This window comes from Conger conger, chromosome 18 (assembly GCF_963514075.1).
Source record: "Conger conger chromosome 18, fConCon1.1, whole genome shotgun sequence".
NCBI lineage: Eukaryota > Metazoa > Chordata > Actinopteri > Anguilliformes > Congridae > Conger > Conger conger.
In genome coordinates, this window is record NC_083777.1 from 21,527,729 (window position 1) to 21,549,328 (window position 21,600).

Here is a 21,600-nt window from a genome sequence, read left to right on the forward strand (position 1 = left end):
CACTAATAGAGCTGTCCTGTGTGACATTTCCATATGAATGTAACCACAGCCTTCCTCATCTGTTCCGCAGACAAATCCAAGGTACAGATGCTTCTCAGGAAGCTCAAAACAGGACTGTTTTGGTTTCTTGACACATTTCTCTCGAAACCACATTTAGTAAGTACACCAGTTTTAACTTTTTCAGTTGAAATGGAGAAGCCTGTGAACTAAAGAACTGTGAAAAATTACTTACATTTAATTAATGTGGGAGAATTGGTGACTGTCAGTATTAAGTGAAGTTGTTTTGAATACGACCCGCTACAATGCAATATCTGACTTACACTAATAGTCATGAGGTCAGACAGAAACACAATTACACAGTAAGCAATGGAGAGTTAAAAAGCAGCAAACCATTTTTGTTCATGTTATCCCTGCAAGCCAAGAACAGCAATCAAAGTGCTTCTGTTTTTCAAAAAGAAGAATCCCCAATAAATGCAGTCAAATGAAGGTGATAATATTATATGCAATGTGTTCAGTACATTTTACTGTTTCACCTTACCAAACACCGCAAATATCTTACCTCCATACCTGCCCCCCAGTTGCATCCAGCACATCTTATATTTCCAAAATGGAGAAAAATTGCTATTTGTTGGTCATGAAAAGCATATTAAGTTCAGCATCTGATATATTCAGTCCAAAGATACAGGGACACTGCTCAAACTCAGATGGCAGGACCTAGTCAATGTAGATTATGACAAGCCAAGGCCTGTTCCATTAACATTGGTAAGATCTGGTCGGTAGATTGTGAAGGAAAATCCCGTGCACCACTAATGATATGTGCTGCAGAAGATTTCACGTTGCTCACCATTACTGTCATCACATTCACAGTAGTGTTAAAAAGTAAAGGACAATTCACAAATTGGGTGTCGTCACTAACTGAAAATGTCAAGCACTAACGTTGGGCTGTCTCACTGGAGCGTAAGTGTAAACCTTAGAGATGCAATTCTTAAATTGCAGATTGGTCAAAGTCATTAAAATTCATGTTGGATATGGTTGGAGCAGAAAGGATTGGCAAAACCCCCTCAGGAACTAAAATCTTCTCAAAATCCGGCCCCTGTCTTTAATTGCAGGCTTATAAAATGCTAAGGTCATGCACACCAAGCACAGACAAACACAACAAATACAAGCCTTAATTAAACAGGTGTGACAATGCTCTAGGCCAAGGCTGCCCAGCCTAGTTCCTGGAGAACTGTCCTGTAGGTTTTCATTTTGACTAATTTGGCATGCCTGGTTCTTGTAATTAGCAGCTCAATGAGATCTCTTGCTGTTGAATGAAATGCGTTTTGTTAGGGTTGGAATGAAAATGTAGAGCACTTTTCACACAAGACTCACAAAGACGCTTTACAGAGTAACAGAAGGGAAAAGAGGGGAAACTGCAGCCCTGAATCCCCCGATGGCACAAGCTCCCCAGCAGGGAGAGAAGCCCTCAAACAGTGGCAAGCATCCCATCCTCAACTGTGCCTGTCAGATGTACTGGGTTACACAGCCCTGTTCTGTGCTTCGTGTAACCAGGAGGTTACCAATGGTGGCACAGAGGGTCCCGAGGCTTTAATAGGGCCTCAGACCAGACCTGGGGCCTCTTCCCGTGCGCACTTCCTTCACAGAGGCCTGGGGGGCACAAGGGCTTTGTGCCAAATTGTGTTCTTAATTGTTTAATTGGCTGAATCATGTCTTCAGCTGACATTTGTATAAGCGCCAGGCACAGCCACAGACTGCAAGTCTATCTGAAAGATTTTTACTGTGCTTAATTACAGGAGTGAATCAGTAAAGTTTATCAAGCTGATTCACTGAAAAATGAAACTAAATGAATTGCTTGGAACAAAAATCAGCACTCAGACCAGCCTTGCATGGCCAGACTTGTGGACCGCATTTGATGTCAAGTTCAGTTTGTTTGGTACAACATCACCACAGCATATTTTAGACTCAAGCACTGCCTCACATTCCACGACAGAGTACTGACTTTCACACCTGGACCTTGAGCTTTTCATTTATGATTGCATTTTCCCACCTTTGTTGCATCCTGTGAGCGGGTACGGGGGACCTTGAAATCTATGGTTCAGAAAAAAGCATAATCTGCCAACTAATCCAAGACTGAGCACTCATTTATCCTTAAACTGTTACCATGGTGTTTGTACATATGCTTCATAAACACAATACTAAGCTCACAGGATTTATTTACAAGCCTGTTTCTCACTGGCTTTTCTGTCAGCTTGTACTGAACCCAAAGGGTAGATCTATGCATGGCTGAATGTGATTAGCTTCTTCAGGCCTACAGGGAGGCAGAACAGTATCGGTCAAACACACAATGTGTCAGAGAGCAGAATCGAGAAAAAGGAGAGGTTCATGACTGGAGGTGGAGAAACTGAGGGAAGAAAAAGCCATCTTCTCTGAAAGTATTTTCCATGTTAATGGTCTTGGAAGTATGTGATCTGGAACAGAATTCATTATCACTGTGTTACTTGTTCCCTTTGTATACCATTTGTTGTATCCGTATACTGATTCAACCAGAATACGTTTCTGTACAAATGATGCTAGCAGCGTTAATGGCGGTTTTATTTTCATACTTTATCACTGCGCCTAAATAATGTGAAAGAAGAAAAAGGCACAGGTTCTCACAGGAAGCATTACCAGAAACTATTCACCAATCACCACTGACATTTTTCGGTAGTTGTCGGTGACGATTGGAGGAGCTCTCCGTTTTCTACTGATAAGGGGATGTCATGCTCATCATGAATTAATCACTCCTGCTACTGTATATACAGGTGTAAGTGAAAACAGTGGCGTGACATCTTTAATGTGGTTCCTCTTAATCCATACTTGTCAAGAGGTCCCACACACTCTTTCAGCAATATATTTCACAGCATCTGAGAAAGATGCTGTACTCTTCAGTCTACTTTTTCTATTTTTAAGGAGGCATGCATGGATGAGTTTCTTTGTCTCAGGTGTCGACAGTTCTATTACAGCGCACCCTTATCCCAAGAAAGAAAATCAAAACTTCTAAAACGTATACACCCACAAATCCCACATGCCAGCATGACAGATTATTTATACGTGGGAGGCGGTGATCTGTCTTGGTGGGCAAATGTCTTCCCTTTGTAGAGGGGCCATTACTCTGACTGAGAAGCTTTGCTGCACCACAGGAGAGCTGAAATTACCCATAAGGCTCTGAAGAAACCAAACCAAAAAAAAAGCACAGAACTGGAGAACGATAACATATATCTAATGATCTCTTGCAACGGTGGTTTTCTGGGGTTTTCTGCCATTGGCCATCTGTTGCATGCTCGCTCCTCTAAACAAATCTAGTCTGAGGAGGGAGGGGGGCACATTCAGGAATTTGTTTTCTAGGCCTAAGCCCGGGGGTGGGCAAAGGGGGGACCATTATGGTGGGTTACATTAAGCTCTTCCCAATAATTTCTTCCTTTTTTTGTTCCCCCAATCGTTTGATAAATTATTGGCAATCGGTGTCAAATGGAGCTTGCCATTGTGAACATGCTCCTTAGTCAGACATCTGGGGCATACTGTGCTACAAAGAAGATGAAAAAGAACATTTTAAGGCTATTGGGGAGAGGGGGCATGGCGGTTGTGGCTACGGTCCTGTAGACACCACTGTCTTAATTTGGCAAACAACACTATTAAACTAATATGCGCTGGCTTCCGTGAAGAATACTAATTAAGATCGAAGCTGGTTTGAGTTCAAATGTTCTCAGCACTATTCTTATACAGTGTTTTGGCACATAGTAAAGTCTTCAGGTCCAACAATACTGCACATAAAATGCATTTACACGGGGGGGGGAAACACAATTTTTGAAGAACATGGCACAGTGCATTTCAATTATCCAAGTTTCATTGAGTCGAAGGCTGATCCTTTAGGCATGCGTTCCACTGAAAAGCAATCCGTTTTAATAAAACTCAAACCTGTGTTTATGCCTGTAGCATAAACACAACTCATTCTACCCAAAGAAGTCAGTCAGCGAGAGTTTTGAAAACTGTGTGCGTTTGACTGGTTTCCAGATGACACTCAAACCCGGCTTCAAGAAAATGAGCTCGTAAAACTCCTCAGAAGTTTCACGCTGCCTTGTGCCCTAGTTATTTCTGTAAAACATTTGGATGAAAAGAGCTCGCCTTCCTCCCCTTTGACATGTGGTACAGGTAACTGTAATGCCAGGGGCCTGGCTACAGCTTATCATATGTGTCCTTGGTCACATGCTCAACTGAAAAGATGCAGAGTAAATTGCGTACCACAGCGGATGAACTATTGATAAACGCTTGAGGGGTGGCACAGGGCTACAAGGGTGGCATGAGGTGGCCCCTCTGCGTTATGATTGGCCACCCCCTGGAGCCTCTCCAATGCTATTGGGGTAGAATGCTGTCAATCTGACAATGCCCATTGCCACTGGGTCAAGAGCACTGTCAGAGGGCTGTAGCATATACGATTACAAAAAGCTCTAAGTTAAATTAGTGTTATTATAAAGCTTAATGTGTTGTCCTATCCATTCAATAAAACAATTATTCAATGCGATGCATTCATCTTGTATTTATTCCCGCCAGGATGTTTTGGTTTCCGGACTGCGCACGGGGTTTTGATCCAACCAATTGCCTCGTTTTTAATTTGCTGACAGCTCTATAAATTGCCCTGGTTCAAGCCTGTGCTTGAGCACAGTAAAATCATTAGGATACACTTGCAAGTCTACAGCTGTAACCGGCCCTCATACACATGTCACATAAGATATGATTGAGTCAATGAAATCATTAAGACCAGAAGTTGACACAAAATCCTGAAACGGATCGGCCCTTGTTGCGCACCCCTGCCCTACAGTCACGGCAAGGTAATGCGCTCTGTTTCTCTCGGGCGCGGGTCACAGGACGCTCGCAGGCCACATTTGCATTCTCCCCCGCTCTCTCTCCTCCTCCCCTCTGCCGTGATGTCATCCCTCTCTTGTCCCGCTGTGGAGAGCGGCGACGCGGCCCCGGCCCCGGCTCCCGCGGGCCGCCCGAGGGGCCGCCAGCGACACCGCGCTCCCAAATATCAGCGGCACCGCCGCAGTGCCACGTCTATGAAGACGCCGCTCGCCGCCGCGGCTCTGAGAAGGGACCGGAGTCAGCTGGGCCCTGCCAAGCATACAGAGCGCTGAAGTCCTTCAGGAAAGTCACACAACTTTCTAACTTTCCTCCTCGGCATTTGCATGCCCGGTTTTGGACTGATTTTAAAAAAAGGCCTGAGCACGTAAGGCACAGTCTGGCATTAGGCCCGGGGTGGTGAGGAGGATAAGCAGTATGACCTCGGGAGGGCACAGAATGGCCTACACGACGTAGCCTGGGTCATGAGCTGCTAGTTTGTTGGGTCCTCCAGGAATTGAAGACATTATTATACACAATAAAAAAAGACAAAGGTAGAAATGAAAAAAGTTCAACCGACCTGAGTCTAGTGCAGAGAAGTGAATAATGTAGAGTATTACTGTAACATGCATGTGATGGTGATCACATGACTGTGGCAGACTGTGAATTCAGGAGGCGAATGGCATATGGGTAGAAACTACAGGTTTTTGATCTGGTGCTCTGGTGCCGTTTCCAGGACGATAGGGCAGATAACAGTCCATGACAGGGCTTTGTGTAGTCTTTAATTATGCCGCGGGGCCTCCTCGGGCACCTGGAGTGAATAGCTATGTAGGGAGGGCAGCTCTGCTTATAGACTGAGCTGTCCATCACTCTCTGAAAGGCCTGATGGTCTAGTGTGGAGCAGTTCCTATACCAGGCTGTGATCTAGCCTGTGAGGATACTCTATGGTGCAATGTGAGGAAGCACTGCACTGTAAAATTCTGCAAAGGCTGGATTATTTCAGCTGCTGCCACACCTTCCTGGCCAGGGTGCCAGTGTGAACTGCCCATGTCAGGTCCTCCGTAATGTGTACACCAAGGAATCTGTATTTACTCTCTCCACGGCTGCCCCGTAAATGTAGAGGGGGAGCGTGCTCCCCCTGCTGTTTCCTGAAGTCCACCATCACTTCCTCTGTTTTGCGGACTTCCTGTTTCTTGCAGGCTACCTCATCCCATTAGCCATGTATGAATTGTGCACACGTTGCTACGGCAACCGCATACAAGAGCTTTTTGTTGCCACTCATCTCCAGCATCTTCTGTCCGAGAGCCAGCCTTTCGCCAGAGTTACTCAGATAAAACTAATGCAGAGTCCTCCCGCATTGTCTGGTCAGGAACGATGGCGCACCATGAATTCAGTCACATGAATTCAGTCACAAGACTGGGTAACTACTGATTATTAGTTGTTGGAGAAATATTTTGAAAAAAAGATGCAGGGTCATGGTCATGTTTCTGAAAGCTCAAATGAAGTATATGCCAATATGATGCAATTTCCAAGGTTTAAATGCCATTAAATTATTTTATATTCCCTACATTTAATTTAAAAAGGGATGCAAAAGCTAGGATTTGCTTTTCAGAAACATCTACAGTATGCTGCATGTTTAACACGGCATATTGCATCACTAGCTGCTTCCAAGTCACAGACACCCTCTAGTCACCCTATAAATGGAAAATCCTTTTAGAAAAACAAGGTAACACCACTGCAACCCACATTCTAGGTATTGCCCATTTAGCCTAGACAATTTAATATATTTTCAGATGTATGTCTGGTTTTAAAATAATTCAGATTAGCACCCCTACCTCTTCAAAGGCTTACTCAGTTATGCAGAGGAAAAAACAGAAAATTTGCATTCACATCATTTTGGACAAAGAGACTGGGATCAAAATATTTTTACATATCTTCATGAGCTAATCCCATTTGGGGTTTCTTCAGCTCTAGTAATCAGATTATGCATCCTTTACGAACATGTATTATCTATTAGCTAACAAAGAGCACCACTTTTTCACGTGTATGCTTTTGTGTTCTGGCAAATGGCCATATCTGTATTCCAGTCGTACAACACATTTAGTGACCAACCTTATTTTGCTGAGCCCATACTGTATGCTGGCCCTGAGTAAGCTTTTCCAGACAAAAGTCCATTTTTATGAGTTATGGTTAATAACATTAACCAAGTGGAATCTAATAAAGAGCATGCTTATGGCATTGCCCTTTAAAATGGCATTTTTTTCATTTCCATTCTAGATTAAACTCCCTCTTAGAGGGGGAAATGCCAGCTTTACTGTGAGTGTCTTCTCTTCCTCGAGTCAAACAAGAGGTCACAGAGAGGTCAAACTCGCTGCTGGGGATCAGTTTTTCTGGTATTATCCACAAAACGCACTGTGGCTTTGATCTTTGAATTATGTTGGTGTTTGAACTTTGAACATTCACTCAATGTGCCACCACATACACACACACACACACACACACACACACACACATTTGAAGTTCAAATGGAGCCTACACACGTCTGGCCATCACAAATCCACACCACTCCCTCCATTTGTGAAACATGGCGGTGGGGGTGTTGTACATGTAGTTTGGGCATGCGCAGTATGGCCGCCACAGGGGCTGGCTCTCTCGCCTTTGTCTGTTCAAAGCTCAATGAAATGCAAACTCATTGGACGGTGCTTCATCCCAGAGCAAGGCAATGATTCCAAACATACACCAGTGGTCTCTTCTTAATGACGTTCATAATGGGTTTGTTTCTGTAAGTCCATTGTTTGACCTATGACTGTTTTTCTAATTCTTCATCCTCATCATTCCTTGGCTTTCAGTGGTGCAACTCTGGACCTCATGTTGAAGATGAAAACAGACTCCAAAGGCAATCAAAAGCCTACACTCAGGACTAGATTATGAAAGATCTTATACCTGCCCTAAGGATGTGATTAAATACAAGACTAATCCGAAACAGTTGAGAGGCCAGCTGTCCGATTTACTTTTGGTCCTCTAATCAGTATACGGGGGAACTGATTCCAACACAGATCACCTGATGTGGATGTAAATACCCTCAAAATAAAGGTGACAGTTTGCACTTCAAGGTAATATTCACAGATCATGTGCTGGATTACAGCACCAAAAGAACAGTGATTGTACCACTGTCTCAAAGGCTTAAAACTTAGACCTTGCTTGCTTACTGTCCCTCCTCCAAGTTTACACAAGGAACAGGTTTCGGGCTGAACCTACACTGGACATTAACTGAAATGACATGGTTGATAAGATGCAGAGCCCAGAACACAGTACAGTACTGTTGGGTAACTGATGAGAGAACTCTGCATAACTGAAGACAAACTGGGACACTGGTACGCGCATGGTCTCAAATCCTGCCCCCTCTCCCCTCGATGTGCCGCAGCTGTAAAGAGAGCGAAGCCTTGAAACCAAGATCAGAAGAGGCTTTAGATACATATTTTAATTTGCAACAAAAGTACAAAGAAAAACCTTCAGTTTTCAAATTTCTCTGCATACATAGCACTGAGTTTGAATTTCAGTGTATTTCTCCTGAAAACAATGATTGTACTCCTGTACCTTAAGTATTCCATATCTTTAGGCACTTGAAATAGAGCTTCAGCAAATTCTGGATAAGGCTGTGTATGGGCCTCATTTTTCCAAACGGACAGTATAAATCCTGAAAACCCATATGTAGGTAAGAGGAAAACGCAGTACACGTGCATCAGACTATGGATGAGCACCATGACTGCCTACAACGGTAATGAAACCCATGCAGGCTCCATTATTTCATCTAACGCCTCTTGTGCGAAAAACAGACGCGAATAATCCTCTTATCATAGAAACAGAGTAGCTCTCAGGAAGAAACTGTCCTTCCGATCCACTTTAATTATACGAGAGGATGACTGCGACAACCTTTAATGACAGAATTATGTTCCCCATCTCACGCGCCAACTCTGACGGAGGGCGAGGGCGAAAGAATTAAACGAATTCGGGATCACGTTTTCCATAAACTGAAGTATGAATTCCTCACAAAGCTAGCGTGGTTAAAGCGCTAATTTGAGTATGGTGAAGTAGCGTTCAGCGCTGTTTTATTTCAGTCGAACATGAGGCGGTGAGAAGGAAGGGGAAGCTGGAGAATCGTTTTCTCTGTCTCTCTCCCTCTCCCTCTCTCTCTCCTCGACTGCTGTGAAACACAGGGGAGCTTCTATTGCCGTAACTGGTGCTCACACTAATGAGGTCATTTGTAACACTTTTTTTAAACCCCTGCATGTCAATTCTGACAGAATTGCTTCCCAACAGAAAAACAAGAACTTGAGAATTCAGAAACAAAATAAAATGTAATCCTGATGCAAATTCCCACCAGAAATGTTACGTTTCTGCCTGTATACAGCTTTATTATTTGATGCACTGATATTGTGCATTTTCAGAAATGCCAGGTGATGATGAAACTCGTCGTGACTGCTTTAAGGCCAATCTGTCTCTCGCTCTGCACAGTCTCTTTAATCAGAATTTTATCAAGACACATTGCAACAATGAGCAAGCCCTCCCCCTTCGCATGCATATACACACACATATATACACACACACACACACACACACACACTATCCCTCTCTCTATCTCTCTCCCTCCTCAGTAGCTCCTAGTTTTTGGGGAACTTTAAAACTTCTGAGCCACAGACTGTGGGGGGCCTGTGCCCCTTCCGTGTGGCAGGGGAGAGCGTCTGCTTCCTTCCTGAGAGAGCTGTGTGGGAAAAGCACTGCTTCTTCAGATACGCAAGCCTTTATTCTGGGACTTGAGTTACACGGCACAAAACAAGTCAAGTGCTCACTGATTTTTATTTTATTTTTTGAACTATCAAAACTGCATTACTAGGGGAAATAAGAAAGGAGACCTAAGGGAGGCCTGGTGATAGATCCATTGCTGACATTTAGGTGGATGGTCTCTCGGTGTTTCAGGATGGAGTATGTGTGCTGCAAACTATCGAATCTCTCTCGCTCTCTGAGCAACATTCCTGTTTTCTGCTGAAGTAGAGGGGACAGCTCCGCAGTAGCACGTCAAAATCATAATTCATATCCTGGGGCCTCTACCTGTTTGGCTTCAGTGGCTTCATTATGAAAGCATATGGCAGGTGGAAATTTTGTTTTTGGACTACAGTACATGCATTTTTAAAAACCCACTCCACTCCCCTTACCAATTGCATAAAAAAATAAAAAAACATCCACCATATAATGCCATTTAAATGGGCACGGATTATCTGTTTCCATTTAAAACATTATGTATAATCTGAATCATACAGTCAACAGTCTGAGTCAACATCTTGTGTGGCACATGTCCCTGTTATAACTGACAGTGCCTTTCTTTGTTGGAGAGACCCTCCCCCCAATCCTGCACTGGTTGTTTGATGGTATGGCAGCCATTAAGTGCCAAAACACCTGCAGGAGACATGGAGGCCTTCTCTTTTTGTGAAGTTCATGAAAAGTTCCAAAATGGCTCTGGAGAAGCAGTCAGGTTCTAGATCTGGATTTCCAGCTGGTACAGAACAATGTTTGCCCACTGGATCTACAGTACTGTCCAGACGGGAGATTTCTGTTCCAAAAGCTTCAGGTGCACTCCAATCTTGTGTTGGATGGGTTTCCTCAGAGCAACCTTCACGCTGGAAAAGGAACAATACTCCCAGTACCTGCATTTATTAATCTTCATGATGGAGATTAATGAGAAATCCTGTCACTGTCTGGTATGCAGAAGCCACACCAAGTATTAAAAAAAACCGAGTTAACAGCTAGTGCACCATACCAATGGGAAGAAAAGGAAATCTGTGGCTGTGAAAACATATCCTCCAAAATCCTGGCCCATCATCTTCACTCATTTGTCTCTCTCAGGTGTGACATATTATACCAAAACTGAGGATGTTCAGACAGGCAAGCAACGTGAGCGGAATGTTGATGATGGTAAATAAATGATTTTATTCCGATATGCAATCAGCTTTGATTGCTAAATTGTATTTCTTCTTTTTTTGGGAGAGTGAGAGCGAGGGGGGACAGTCAGCCTTCCTTAAAAAAGATTTCCAGCCGGTGGAAAGCAGAGAGGTAACGGATCGGCCCAGCTGAGGAAATTCCATGGCCGGGATCGAACCCCACCCATGTCGGGGAACTCTCATACAGCCAGGATCAAACCCCACCCATGAGGGGGAACTCTCATACAGCCAGAATCAAACCCCGCCCATGTGGGGGAACTCTCATAGCGCCAGGATCAAACCCCACCATGTGGGGGAACCCTCATGGAGCCAGGATCAAACCCCACCCATGAGGGGGAACTCTCATGGAGCCAGGATCAAACCCCACCCATGAGGGGGAACTCTCATACAGCCAGGATCAAACCCCACCCATGTGGGGGAACTCTCATACAGCCAGGATCAAACCCCACCCATGTGGGGGAACTCTCATACAGCCAGGATCAAACCCCACCCATGAGGGGGAACTCTCATACAGCCAGGATCAAACCCCACCCATGTGGGGGAATTCTCATACAGCCAGGATCAAACCCCACCCATGTGGGGGAATTCTCATACAGCCAGGATCAAACCCCACCCATGTGGGGGAACTCTCATACAGCCAGGATCAAACCCCACCCATGTGGGGGAACTCTCATACAGCCAGGATCAAACCCCACCCATGTGGGGGAACTCTCGGAGCCGGGCTCAAACTCGTCCCCCCCAGACCTGCTGCGTTTCCATTACATTCTCGAGATGCACAAACATGATCCACGCACTTCTATTCCCTGCCTGCAGAGGGAGTCCTCCTGCTCCAGCTTTGCTGTTAACAATGTCCCGTTTTCTCTGAGGGCACTACTGTGAGGGGCGATGTACAGCAGGGCAGCCATATTTCCCCTGAGCTTTAGTATAAATAGTAGGAATGGATCTGTCTCTATGGCAACCATGACACTCAGAGGGTATGGCTGTGGATTGATAAGTTAACAGAGCGACTTACAGCACAGGCCTATCTCTGCTGAGACTCTCACTGCGGTGACTCAGCAGGGCTAATGCAAAAATCATGAGGCTGTTCATCGCAAAACCAGACAACTAATTAGGACAATGGATAATCACCGTCTAGTTCCCCCGACCCGATGGCAGCCGTGTTTCTGGTTTGCTGTCCCACAATAGAGGCCTTTCACCTTAGATCACCTTTTGCCTTCAAATGAATTCATTGGTTCTCACAAAGTTTGGGTTAAGTTGAGCAATCTGGGGGAAAAAAATGTACTTGCCAAGTTGTGTTTAAAGAGAAATAAACTAATGATGACATTTAAAGTCCGATTTAATAGTGAATTTTGATTGAATTTAGTCTCACTAATCCGTTAAAATTCCGGCACGGTTGGGTAAACATACACACATTTGTGTTCAGTAGGTGCTGTGCTATCTTGGCCATGTAAAATACTTGTGGTGTTTTGGGCTTATAGTTTATCTGCAAACACTTTTTTATATACAGAAACCTATCCTGAAGGCATTCGTTTTTCACCAATATCACAGCGATTACTTTTGCATTATATTGTTCAATAACCTTTTATTGGGTGGTTGAGGTTGTTTTTACACCTGGCAAATTCACCCACAGGTGGTCTGGGAGGATTTCTAAATAAAAAGAAATTAAACGATAAAAGAAACTTCTGTACGCTGTGTATCTTGCAAGTTTTACTTATTTATTGACACATTTTAAAAGCGCTAGCATTTCAGTCGAGCAAAATATTCACACTTTTCAACGTGGCGATAAATAAGCGAAACTTCCAAGATACAGTGTCCTAGAATTCTTTTTATCTGCCCTTGTGTTTTGGTAAAAAGAGAACATCCTCTGAAACAGACATTATCTTCAATGTTCATTTGGTTAAAAATGCTTGATTTAATAAATCAAATGACTGTTAAGTGAAATGCTTAAGGCTTCGCAAAACACCTACAACACAGGCACCGTTCTCAACCATGTCATCCCACGCACTGAAACAGGTGCTAACGTTCAAAAACAAAATGGCTCCTTGGACTTCATTTGTTTTTGTTTACATTTTTGCACCATTTCTACTGCCAGCATCTCTGTTGCCTCTGGAGTGCAAATCAGGAAAGCACAAATGTAAAAATATGTCTTATGTAATATGAACCAGGTGGTACTGAAGAAAATTTTCTCTTGAAAGAAATGCACTGGTATTAGAGCATTATGACCTTGGAAAAAAGAACAATAAACCCTGGACACTGAAGCTGGATGTCAAATTAATCATTTATCATTATGTACCTCTCCTGTCACTTGGTAATAAGTCGTAAAGTGACATTTTTAAATGTGTCTTTAAATGATTGGCTTCGAGACAAAGGAATCAAAGGAAATTAAAGCATTTTCAAAACCTATCGACACAATGCCATGAGCAGGCAATGGCAAATTGCCCCCCCCAAATTGGCTCAATTTTCTGTTTCTATTACTTCTGGAATAACCATCGTAAAGTACAAGGTAACAAGCTCAAAGGATGTGGTTTTTTGAGGCAATGGTTCAATAGAACATTGCAAATACTTTTCACTTCATCGACTGGATTTCAATTAATTTGGTTGAATTGATATGGAATGTACCCCAAAACTGGCAGATAGCTTGGAGTGCGTGTTTGTAACTGACGTTGCAGGCACTGCCGTAGCCCCCCCCCCCATTTTGTCTTTGCTGAACCACCGCACCCAATTGTGAATGCCCACCTTGGTAGATCTGGCCCATCTAGTTCTATGAAGACCCAAATACATTAATATTTCTCTCTACGCTGCTGGTTGCAGGTCCCATGGAATGGAACCAAGATATATAAACTGAATTGCTTCAGCTTATATCCAGCTGAATACACAGATTATATTGTCTAAAGCAGGGGTGGGCAGTGTGGCCTGAAGCATTTAATTAGCCCAAACATTTCCACCATCCACCATTAGCTCTGTAAAGTGTAAAATGTGAAAAATCTGATTAGAGGTTCTGATTAATGCCTAAATGCAATGCAATGGCTGTGAATGGCATGTTGAAAATAATACACTAATTTATTATTTGAGCAATATGGGCAGGCTTGTTTCGGGGGACTTACTCTTGACCGTGGCGGTCCTGGTGCAGTTGTAGAGGATGGCCAGCTCCCCGAAGACCTTCCCGGGGCCCATGGTGCAGAGCTTCATGCCTTCCTTCGTCACCTCCACTTTCCCATCTGAAAAACAACACAAAGGGCTCATTCACGCAGCTTAAAATGAGCCCGGGGTTTGTAGCGGGAACGTCCAGAACGACCTTTCACAGCAGTTCTGTTCTCCCAATCAGGGCGCACTACAGAGGCTTTGAAGTGTGTCTCGTATCATTACGCCAAAAGGCATCACACAGCCCCGAGCTCACCAGGAAAGTTGCGCCGGTTCTCCGGCGAAGACGTCGGAGGGATAATTTGCACCGGCCAGGCGTGGGCAGGGATTGGCTGCGGACGTGTCAGACCCACGGAAAAGGAGGGGGCTCGGCGGGAGGGACTGAGTCACGGCACAAAAGAATTTTGGGTTTTCAAAAAATGAGAAAAGGGATCCAAAAAAAAACGAGCGTTGCTGCCAGTGGCAGGTCTGCTGTCCCTGAGACACTCACGTCTCACGCCCCCGTAGACGACCATTTACAAACACGACAAACACTTACTGTATGTGCCGACTGCAATAAACGGGAGGTTTCATTATAATTTCAGTGACACATATCTCACTCTGCCTTAACGTGAGTTTTCAGAAGACACCTTGAAATATCATGCTGCCCTACTGCTGCAAGAAAACATGTATATTTATTTTAAAATATTGCAATCAAGTTCTGCCAAATTAGGGTTGGAATGAGAACCTGCAGGACTGTTAGATGTCCATCCACAGGGCTGGGCAGTCCTGGTTCAGACGATGCATGTTCCACATCCTCTCTGGCCTGAGCCAATGCTATGCAAATGGAGATAAAACGCTCTGTTCTTTTTACGGGTTCAGTCGGTCCAGGGGACCCTCTGTGTACAGTCTGCTGGCTTTTGTGAAGGCCAATCTCTTGATTCATTAATTAAAGTGGTTGAAAACATGTGCTTAAACTCTTGAATAATTCATCCTTAAAAGTCAAGTTTGGCTCATTTCCATTCGCGTCACTTTGGCTTAAGTCTTCATTTTAGATTCAAGGAAAATACCGGCCTTCAACGTTTTCAGCAGTTAGAGCCCCCACGGATTCTACCTGCCAATTTAACCAATTAAAAAGAGTCACTGCTTTCTTCTGGAATCACGTGCCATGCTCCATATTAAATGAAGGCATTAGTTGATCTGAATCATTAAAAGCCCTGGGATATGTACACGGAAAATTTATCCACAGCATGCAGAGCAGTTTCTGATATAATATAGCCTTAAGAGGGTACATCAATGCACATTATGAATGCACATTATGAATGGCACCCAGCGATTCAGACATTGAAGGGGTCTAAAGCCGGGTATACAGTGGGCATTTATTTCCCATAATTTTGCCATTGCAGGCTAAATTTGTGAATCTATAGAAGAATTCTTTCATCTTTTCATCTTTAGCCAACAGTACATGACTTTGCCTACTGTAAACAATAAACAAAGCACTCTAATCACAATAAACACATTGTTTGTTGTTCTTGAACATTCAAACATTAGAAATTTGAAAAAATAAATAAATAAATAAAATCTACTCCTCAAATCTCCAAGGCCGAGTCTGAGAACCCACGTTCTAAAAGGAAAGTCGCGCAGTGGTTTTTCATTCTGTATAAAGAGGGCAGGGCAGTCTGCACTTGTTCATCAGGGCTCAAGCACCATTTATATTTGATGTGGTTTATTATGGCACTGTGCTAGAGTAGACCAGGTGATGGCTGGGGCCACATACTTCCTCCATACGGGCTGAAGGGCTTGTAGAGGAGGCCAGAGGTGTCCAGAGGGAAAAACTGCCTTTGTGACACTGTTCTCACCTACACTATAAAGCTTGTGTGTGGTTTGCAGTTGAATAATTATTGAGAGCTATCCATGTGTTATACTCTTAAGTAATCACTTCCATGGGAACTGTTAATATTTTTCATTAAATAGTGGAAAAGTGGTATGTACCACTACAGCACTTCATGAATGTAATTCATTATGATACAGCAGCATTCCAGATTGTAATTTCAAATGATCACGTACTTTCGATGCAATTCAAATCCAAACTGTGATAACTCCCCAAGTGAGTGGCACACCCTCACACACAAGTGATGCCGTCACATATTTTAATGTGTTGAAAATGATATCAAGCCCAGATTCGTTTTGAGTTTGTCCTTAACATTGCTTCACTTTTAAAGTTTTTTAAATTGTTTTGTTGAGGTTCTTAAATTGCGCAAGTTCGGCATGTTTGGAAGGAAATTCAAGGATGTTTTTGTTTTGTGCCAGAGAGACCATCTGGGGACCTGGTCTTTGGCAGGCTGCCTTTGCCAATTGCGCGTGAAGTACCCCTGCTATATCACCAGGACCGCACTTTACCCAATGGACCATGAAGTGCCAAAGTTGCACCTTCTGTGACATTTCATTAGCACAGTTGTCTGTTCCAAGCTGACATTGGAAGTTGCTGTTTGTGTGTATGTGTTTAACCAAGAAGTCGCATTGAGGTGAGTCTCTTTCAAAAGAGGTGGCCAAGATGGTGGTAGTACATTACATTAATGGCATTTGGCAGACGCTCTTATCCAGAGCGAAGTACAGTTGATTGGTCTAAGCAGGAGACAATCCTCCCCTGGAGCAATGCAGGGTTAAGGTCCAAATGGCTGTGCAGATCTTATTGTGGCTACACCGGGATTAGAACCAACGACCTTGCGTGTCCAAACGCAAAATTATACACACACAAAAAACAAAGGAAACTCATAAAAACAATGGCATCTTAACATTTAAGACAATTACATGGTTCAGTGACACAGCACTTTGTGCAATGGTTTTAAAGCACCCAGGGATGCAATGGTACCTAGTTTAATCTCTTTCTGTAAATTATTCCAGTAACATTACTCAATGGGGGAAATACCACTTTATCTGTACAAACCCTGGGAACATAACAAAGCAACTGTCTGGATGCTAGCATTCAGTGACAAGGCAGGTCTATGACTAATAAGACTGGGAAGTAATAAAATAATCACATTTTTTAATGCAGAATGCCAGAAAGTAGAATTTGACAAACAAAATCAGACAGCATATTGCATTCTGAGTATGAGTGTTATGTTCTGTTTGGGAGGTATAACTCTTAATTTAAAATTTAATTTCATTCCTGCAAGGGTGCCACTGTGTTTGTTCCCCTGCAAAGTGGACCCATGTCATCTTTGCTCGCTTGGTTTGCCATAACCTTGAATTAGAGATTTTTTTTTTTTTTTGTGCGTGTTTAGTTTCTAAATTTGATCTTGACATTTGGTGCCCAACAGTAGCACAGACTGCGGGGGGGGTCTGAGGTCACCTGCTAGCCTCTCCGTGTTTATGTTGTGCTCTGTATGAGGAAAGTCATATCCGTGTGGTGCTCTCCTGGGCTGTGAAGCTGCTTAGGAGGCCCTCTGAACTGCACACCTGCCCCAGCTGGGCCGCTACACTCATTAGCCTGCAAGAGCACCCTGCCCTGACGACAGCACAGCAAAGAGCCCTCACCCGTCTATCTGTGAGGCCTGTGTTTTATCAGGGCATGTTTCACTCCCTTGTCCAGACTCCATTTTAGATTTGTGTCCGTGTTAACACACGTTAGCTTTCACTCATATCTATCCATTGGCATCATGCAAAGCATTGTATTCTTTGGTGTATTGTATCAAACATTTGCATCGTGATTTGCATACTTACATTTTTGAGGTACTATCACTTTAAATGCGAAAGGCATCTTTTGTTTTGGTGATTTTTGTTATGTTCGTGCACTTCCGTGAAAGTTAGAAAGGGCAGAGTGTTAATGGACAGCATAGAGGCTGGTCATGTACAACAGCCTCCATAATCTCACTGCCACTCAGGACGTGTATGTGATTACATCAATATAACAAAGAGTAGAGTTCCTACACTGACAATGACCTGTCCTTGTTCTTGTGCCTCCTCTCCACACCTGTGTAGCTGGCTAGACCTGGATGTGCCAGAAGCAGGGTGTTGTAGTTTATTCAAACCTCCATGTGACCTAATGCAATTGAATTAAAACAGCCAACATGACCGACCATTCTAATTATGAGAGCAAACTGTATACGATATTATTTGCTTATTCTTTGCATTCTGACCTAACTCCAAAACTCCAACATTACATTTCCTGAGCAGAAGGTGAGGGGTGGACATGTTAACTTGTCGAGGCAGCGACCTTTCTGACTTTCCAAAAAATGAACGCCAATTCTCAACAGTAAATGACAATGGTTGGAAAATTTGTCGGTGAATTAGACCTTGAAAGGAGCAGGAGCCATTTTGTTGAGTTTAATTGTAATAATGGGTTGTTATTACCCATGTTCTTACCCCAGGTGGCTTCCTGAGCTTACATCTGCTGCGTTATCCGGTCGTGCGACGGGATATGTGCTGATCCGCATCAGGTTAAATACCTTGCTCAAGGGATGCAACGGCATTGCCCCACCCAGGAGTTCAATGTCTGATAATCTTCTGATTACAAATCTGCAGCTCGTACAATAGTGCCACAGGACTGTATTTCTGTGACTACCAGTTGCAATAAGCAACATAAAAATAACATTCATCTTCACATACGCGTCGCGCCCAGACCTCGTCCGTGTTGCCACCTTGCTTTACTGCCAGCTGCCATGGATCAGAGTAGAGAAATTCAGAAGATCATTTAAATTGTGACTATTACAGGAACCTGGAAACCATTTGAAAGGGGCAGCCTACAGCCTGTACACTAGTGGCTATGGTACAATGGGGACTGGGACCCGGAAGGCTCAGTGTAGCACTGCTATTGGGCCCTTGTGCAAGGTTCTTAACCTTGCATTGCTCCAGGGGGGGATTGTCTCCTGCTTCGTCTAATCAAGTCTAAATGACCATGTACTGTAAACATAATGAATCCGTTAATAAACTCTTATCCCTCTTAAATGGTCCACTAAAACATGTTTCTGAAAACATCTGATTGAGAAATAATCAAAGCGGTGCTGAATCTTGATTCATATTTGATCTGCAATGCCTAGTTTAAAAGTTTTATCTGAGTGCTGTGAGCCAGGAGAGCGGTGCTGGATGCATTTAATTTGCACGTATGCAAATACAGAACCGTCGGACGTACCACAGCACTCACCCAGACTGTGCCAGTCATAGCTCTCCATAGAAAATGAATGGAATACGTCGCTTACATGATTCGAGGGATCAGAACCTCTCAAATCTTGTTCCTACCTAAGAAAAAGGAATATTGGTGAATTGGTGAAGTTCTCTTATATATTTAGTATGAGCAGATTTAAAAACAAATCTGCTTGTACGAGTGGTTCTTCCATGAGGCCCGATGTTTGAGCCAGCTATGAATTCACATTAAGATAACTCATTTAATTCCCATTTAAGCAATTAAGTTAGTTATCAGGCCATTAACTGCCTTTGTGAAAAATACATCACCAGAACATGGCAAAACTCTCTGAAATAAGTAGCTCCCCTCCAAGAACTCCATTAGAATCCTGTCTGACAGATTAGCTTGTAATCCGCTGAGAGACATATGACCGGGTGGAAATATTAGTCACCTCACTGTGTATACTAATAGCTTTTTTATATCCTTATCAATCTTTTCAAAGGTGAAAATGGCTTTTCATCCCTTTTTAAATTAAGCCTTTTGTCTGCCTTTTGGACCCCTTTTCTTGCATCGGGTCCACACTTTTTCATCTTGGTCTGTATGACTCTAAAATTAGGATTCACACACATTCAGCATTCAAAAGGGCACGTGTGGTAATACAAAGAAACGAACAAGAAAAAGAAGGAGCAGAACATTATTTTAATGCAGGCAATCTCACGGTGTGATTATTTTCTGGCTGAAGCCCTGTTAGTTCAGGCACTGTTTATCTGTTCAGTGCTTTTTGTGGCTTCGATGCCTGGCCAGTAGATTACCGATGACCAGCTACTTATACTGCACAGAGGGGCTGAAATCCTGTGCTGGCTGTGATGTAGAAGGACTTGATATCCATAAACCCATTGCCCAAACAGAGCCAACCATGTAGCCTTTCAGGTAAGAAAAGACAAAGGTCCTAAATTTAACATGAAACATCTCATACCTGAAACGTATTGGCCCATGGTCTTTTTCATATATTATTTAGTTTGCTGTGAAATGTGGTGTCTTGTCCATGTATGTAAGGGTTCAATGTCTTTCTGTCCCGTGATCCAGTGTGAACCTGAGCGTTACCTAACGCATTCTGAAGGATTGTGTTTGATTAGACTGGAGGATGGGTGAAAGGGAATATATACGGAATATATTCAAAGATCAAGAGGCCTGAACGAATTCAAAATGTGAGTCCTGTTCCGGACAATTAAAATGGTAAATGGTTGGCATTTATATAGCGCCTTTATCCAAAGCGCTGTACAATTGATGCTTCTCATTCACCCATTCATACACACACCTGCACACCAACGGTGATTGGCTGCCATGCAAGGAACCCACCAGCTCATCAGGAGCATTTAGGGGTTAGGTGTTTTGCTCAGGGACACTTCGACACAGCCCGGGCGGGGGATCGAACCGGCAACCCTCCGACTGCCAGACGACTGCTCTTACCGCCTGAGCCATGTCGCCCCAAATTACAAAGTCATATTGTCACAGAAGGGCTGCATATGCCGCAAAGTGCTCGACTCGCCTTGTGTTTCAGCCTGCTCTTAAAGCTCTCAGCAAAGCAATGAAAATGCAAATGTAGAGTCTAATGTTCTGCTTTTAATCTTTTTTTCAAATCACCATGGAGGAACATTTGCACTGTGGCAAATTCTCATTACAGAGGTTGATTTGGGCTTGCCTTTTTACACTACTGTATCTCGGAATAAGCAAGACAATAACGATGCATAACGAAATGTATTCTTTGTAAATAAAGTGTTGAATCAGAATTTAGATATGATACTGATATGGATTTTCATCCCAGGATTTTCTTAAACAAGAAATGGCAATAATATGGTGTCAGGTCGAGTGCTCCTAAATACTGATTTCCTCCAAAGGTGTTTTTTCATAAGATCTCATATTGGTTAAGGGCGAAAGCTCATTGAAGCTCAACCCCATGTGCACAAACACTTCAGAGATCCAATTACCTAACAGGACAGGATGTTTTTCCCCTAAATCAAAAAAGAAGCAACGTCTTTTTGCAGGTGCATAAAGCCAGGTAATTGCACATTAAAAAGAGAGATGCTGTCTGCACACTACAGAATTAAGACACTGAGGTCTAGCAAAAATAATTTGTTTATCAACTCGTGCAGATAGCACTCAAGTGAATAAGTGAAATTGAAAAAGCAAGATGGAAGTGAGCATTTCCTTGTCAAGCTATCATCAGTGCCATTATCAAAACAACAAATATTAATAGTCCTGTGTAATCTTCTTAAGAAAATGAATGATTGGTAAGTAAATTGGACAACACAATCCATTCATAAACAAAACATGCAACAAAACACAGTGCTAATCATTGGTCCCTGAATGAAAAAGAATAGCTATCATTACAAAGGGAAACGCAATCAATATATCAAACACACTGTCTCAAATGGGTTATCACACACGTTAAAATGAACTGTAATTATTGCCAGTTTCCACATTTAC

General features: G+C 43.1%; 1 protein-coding gene across 3 annotated transcripts in view; it reads right to left on the minus strand.

The window, feature by feature from the left end:
* Window positions 1-21,600, minus strand: part of LOC133118576 (cGMP-dependent protein kinase 1-like) — a 101,905-nt gene that overhangs the window by 57,738 nt on the left and 22,567 nt on the right. For all 3 annotated transcript variants that reach the window (XM_061228684.1, XM_061228683.1, XM_061228682.1), the window contains exon 3: window positions 13,976-14,089. In XM_061228684.1, the coding sequence (XP_061084668.1) occupies window positions 13,976-14,089 (114 nt within the window). The remainder of the gene's footprint in view (window positions 1-13,975; window positions 14,090-21,600) is intronic.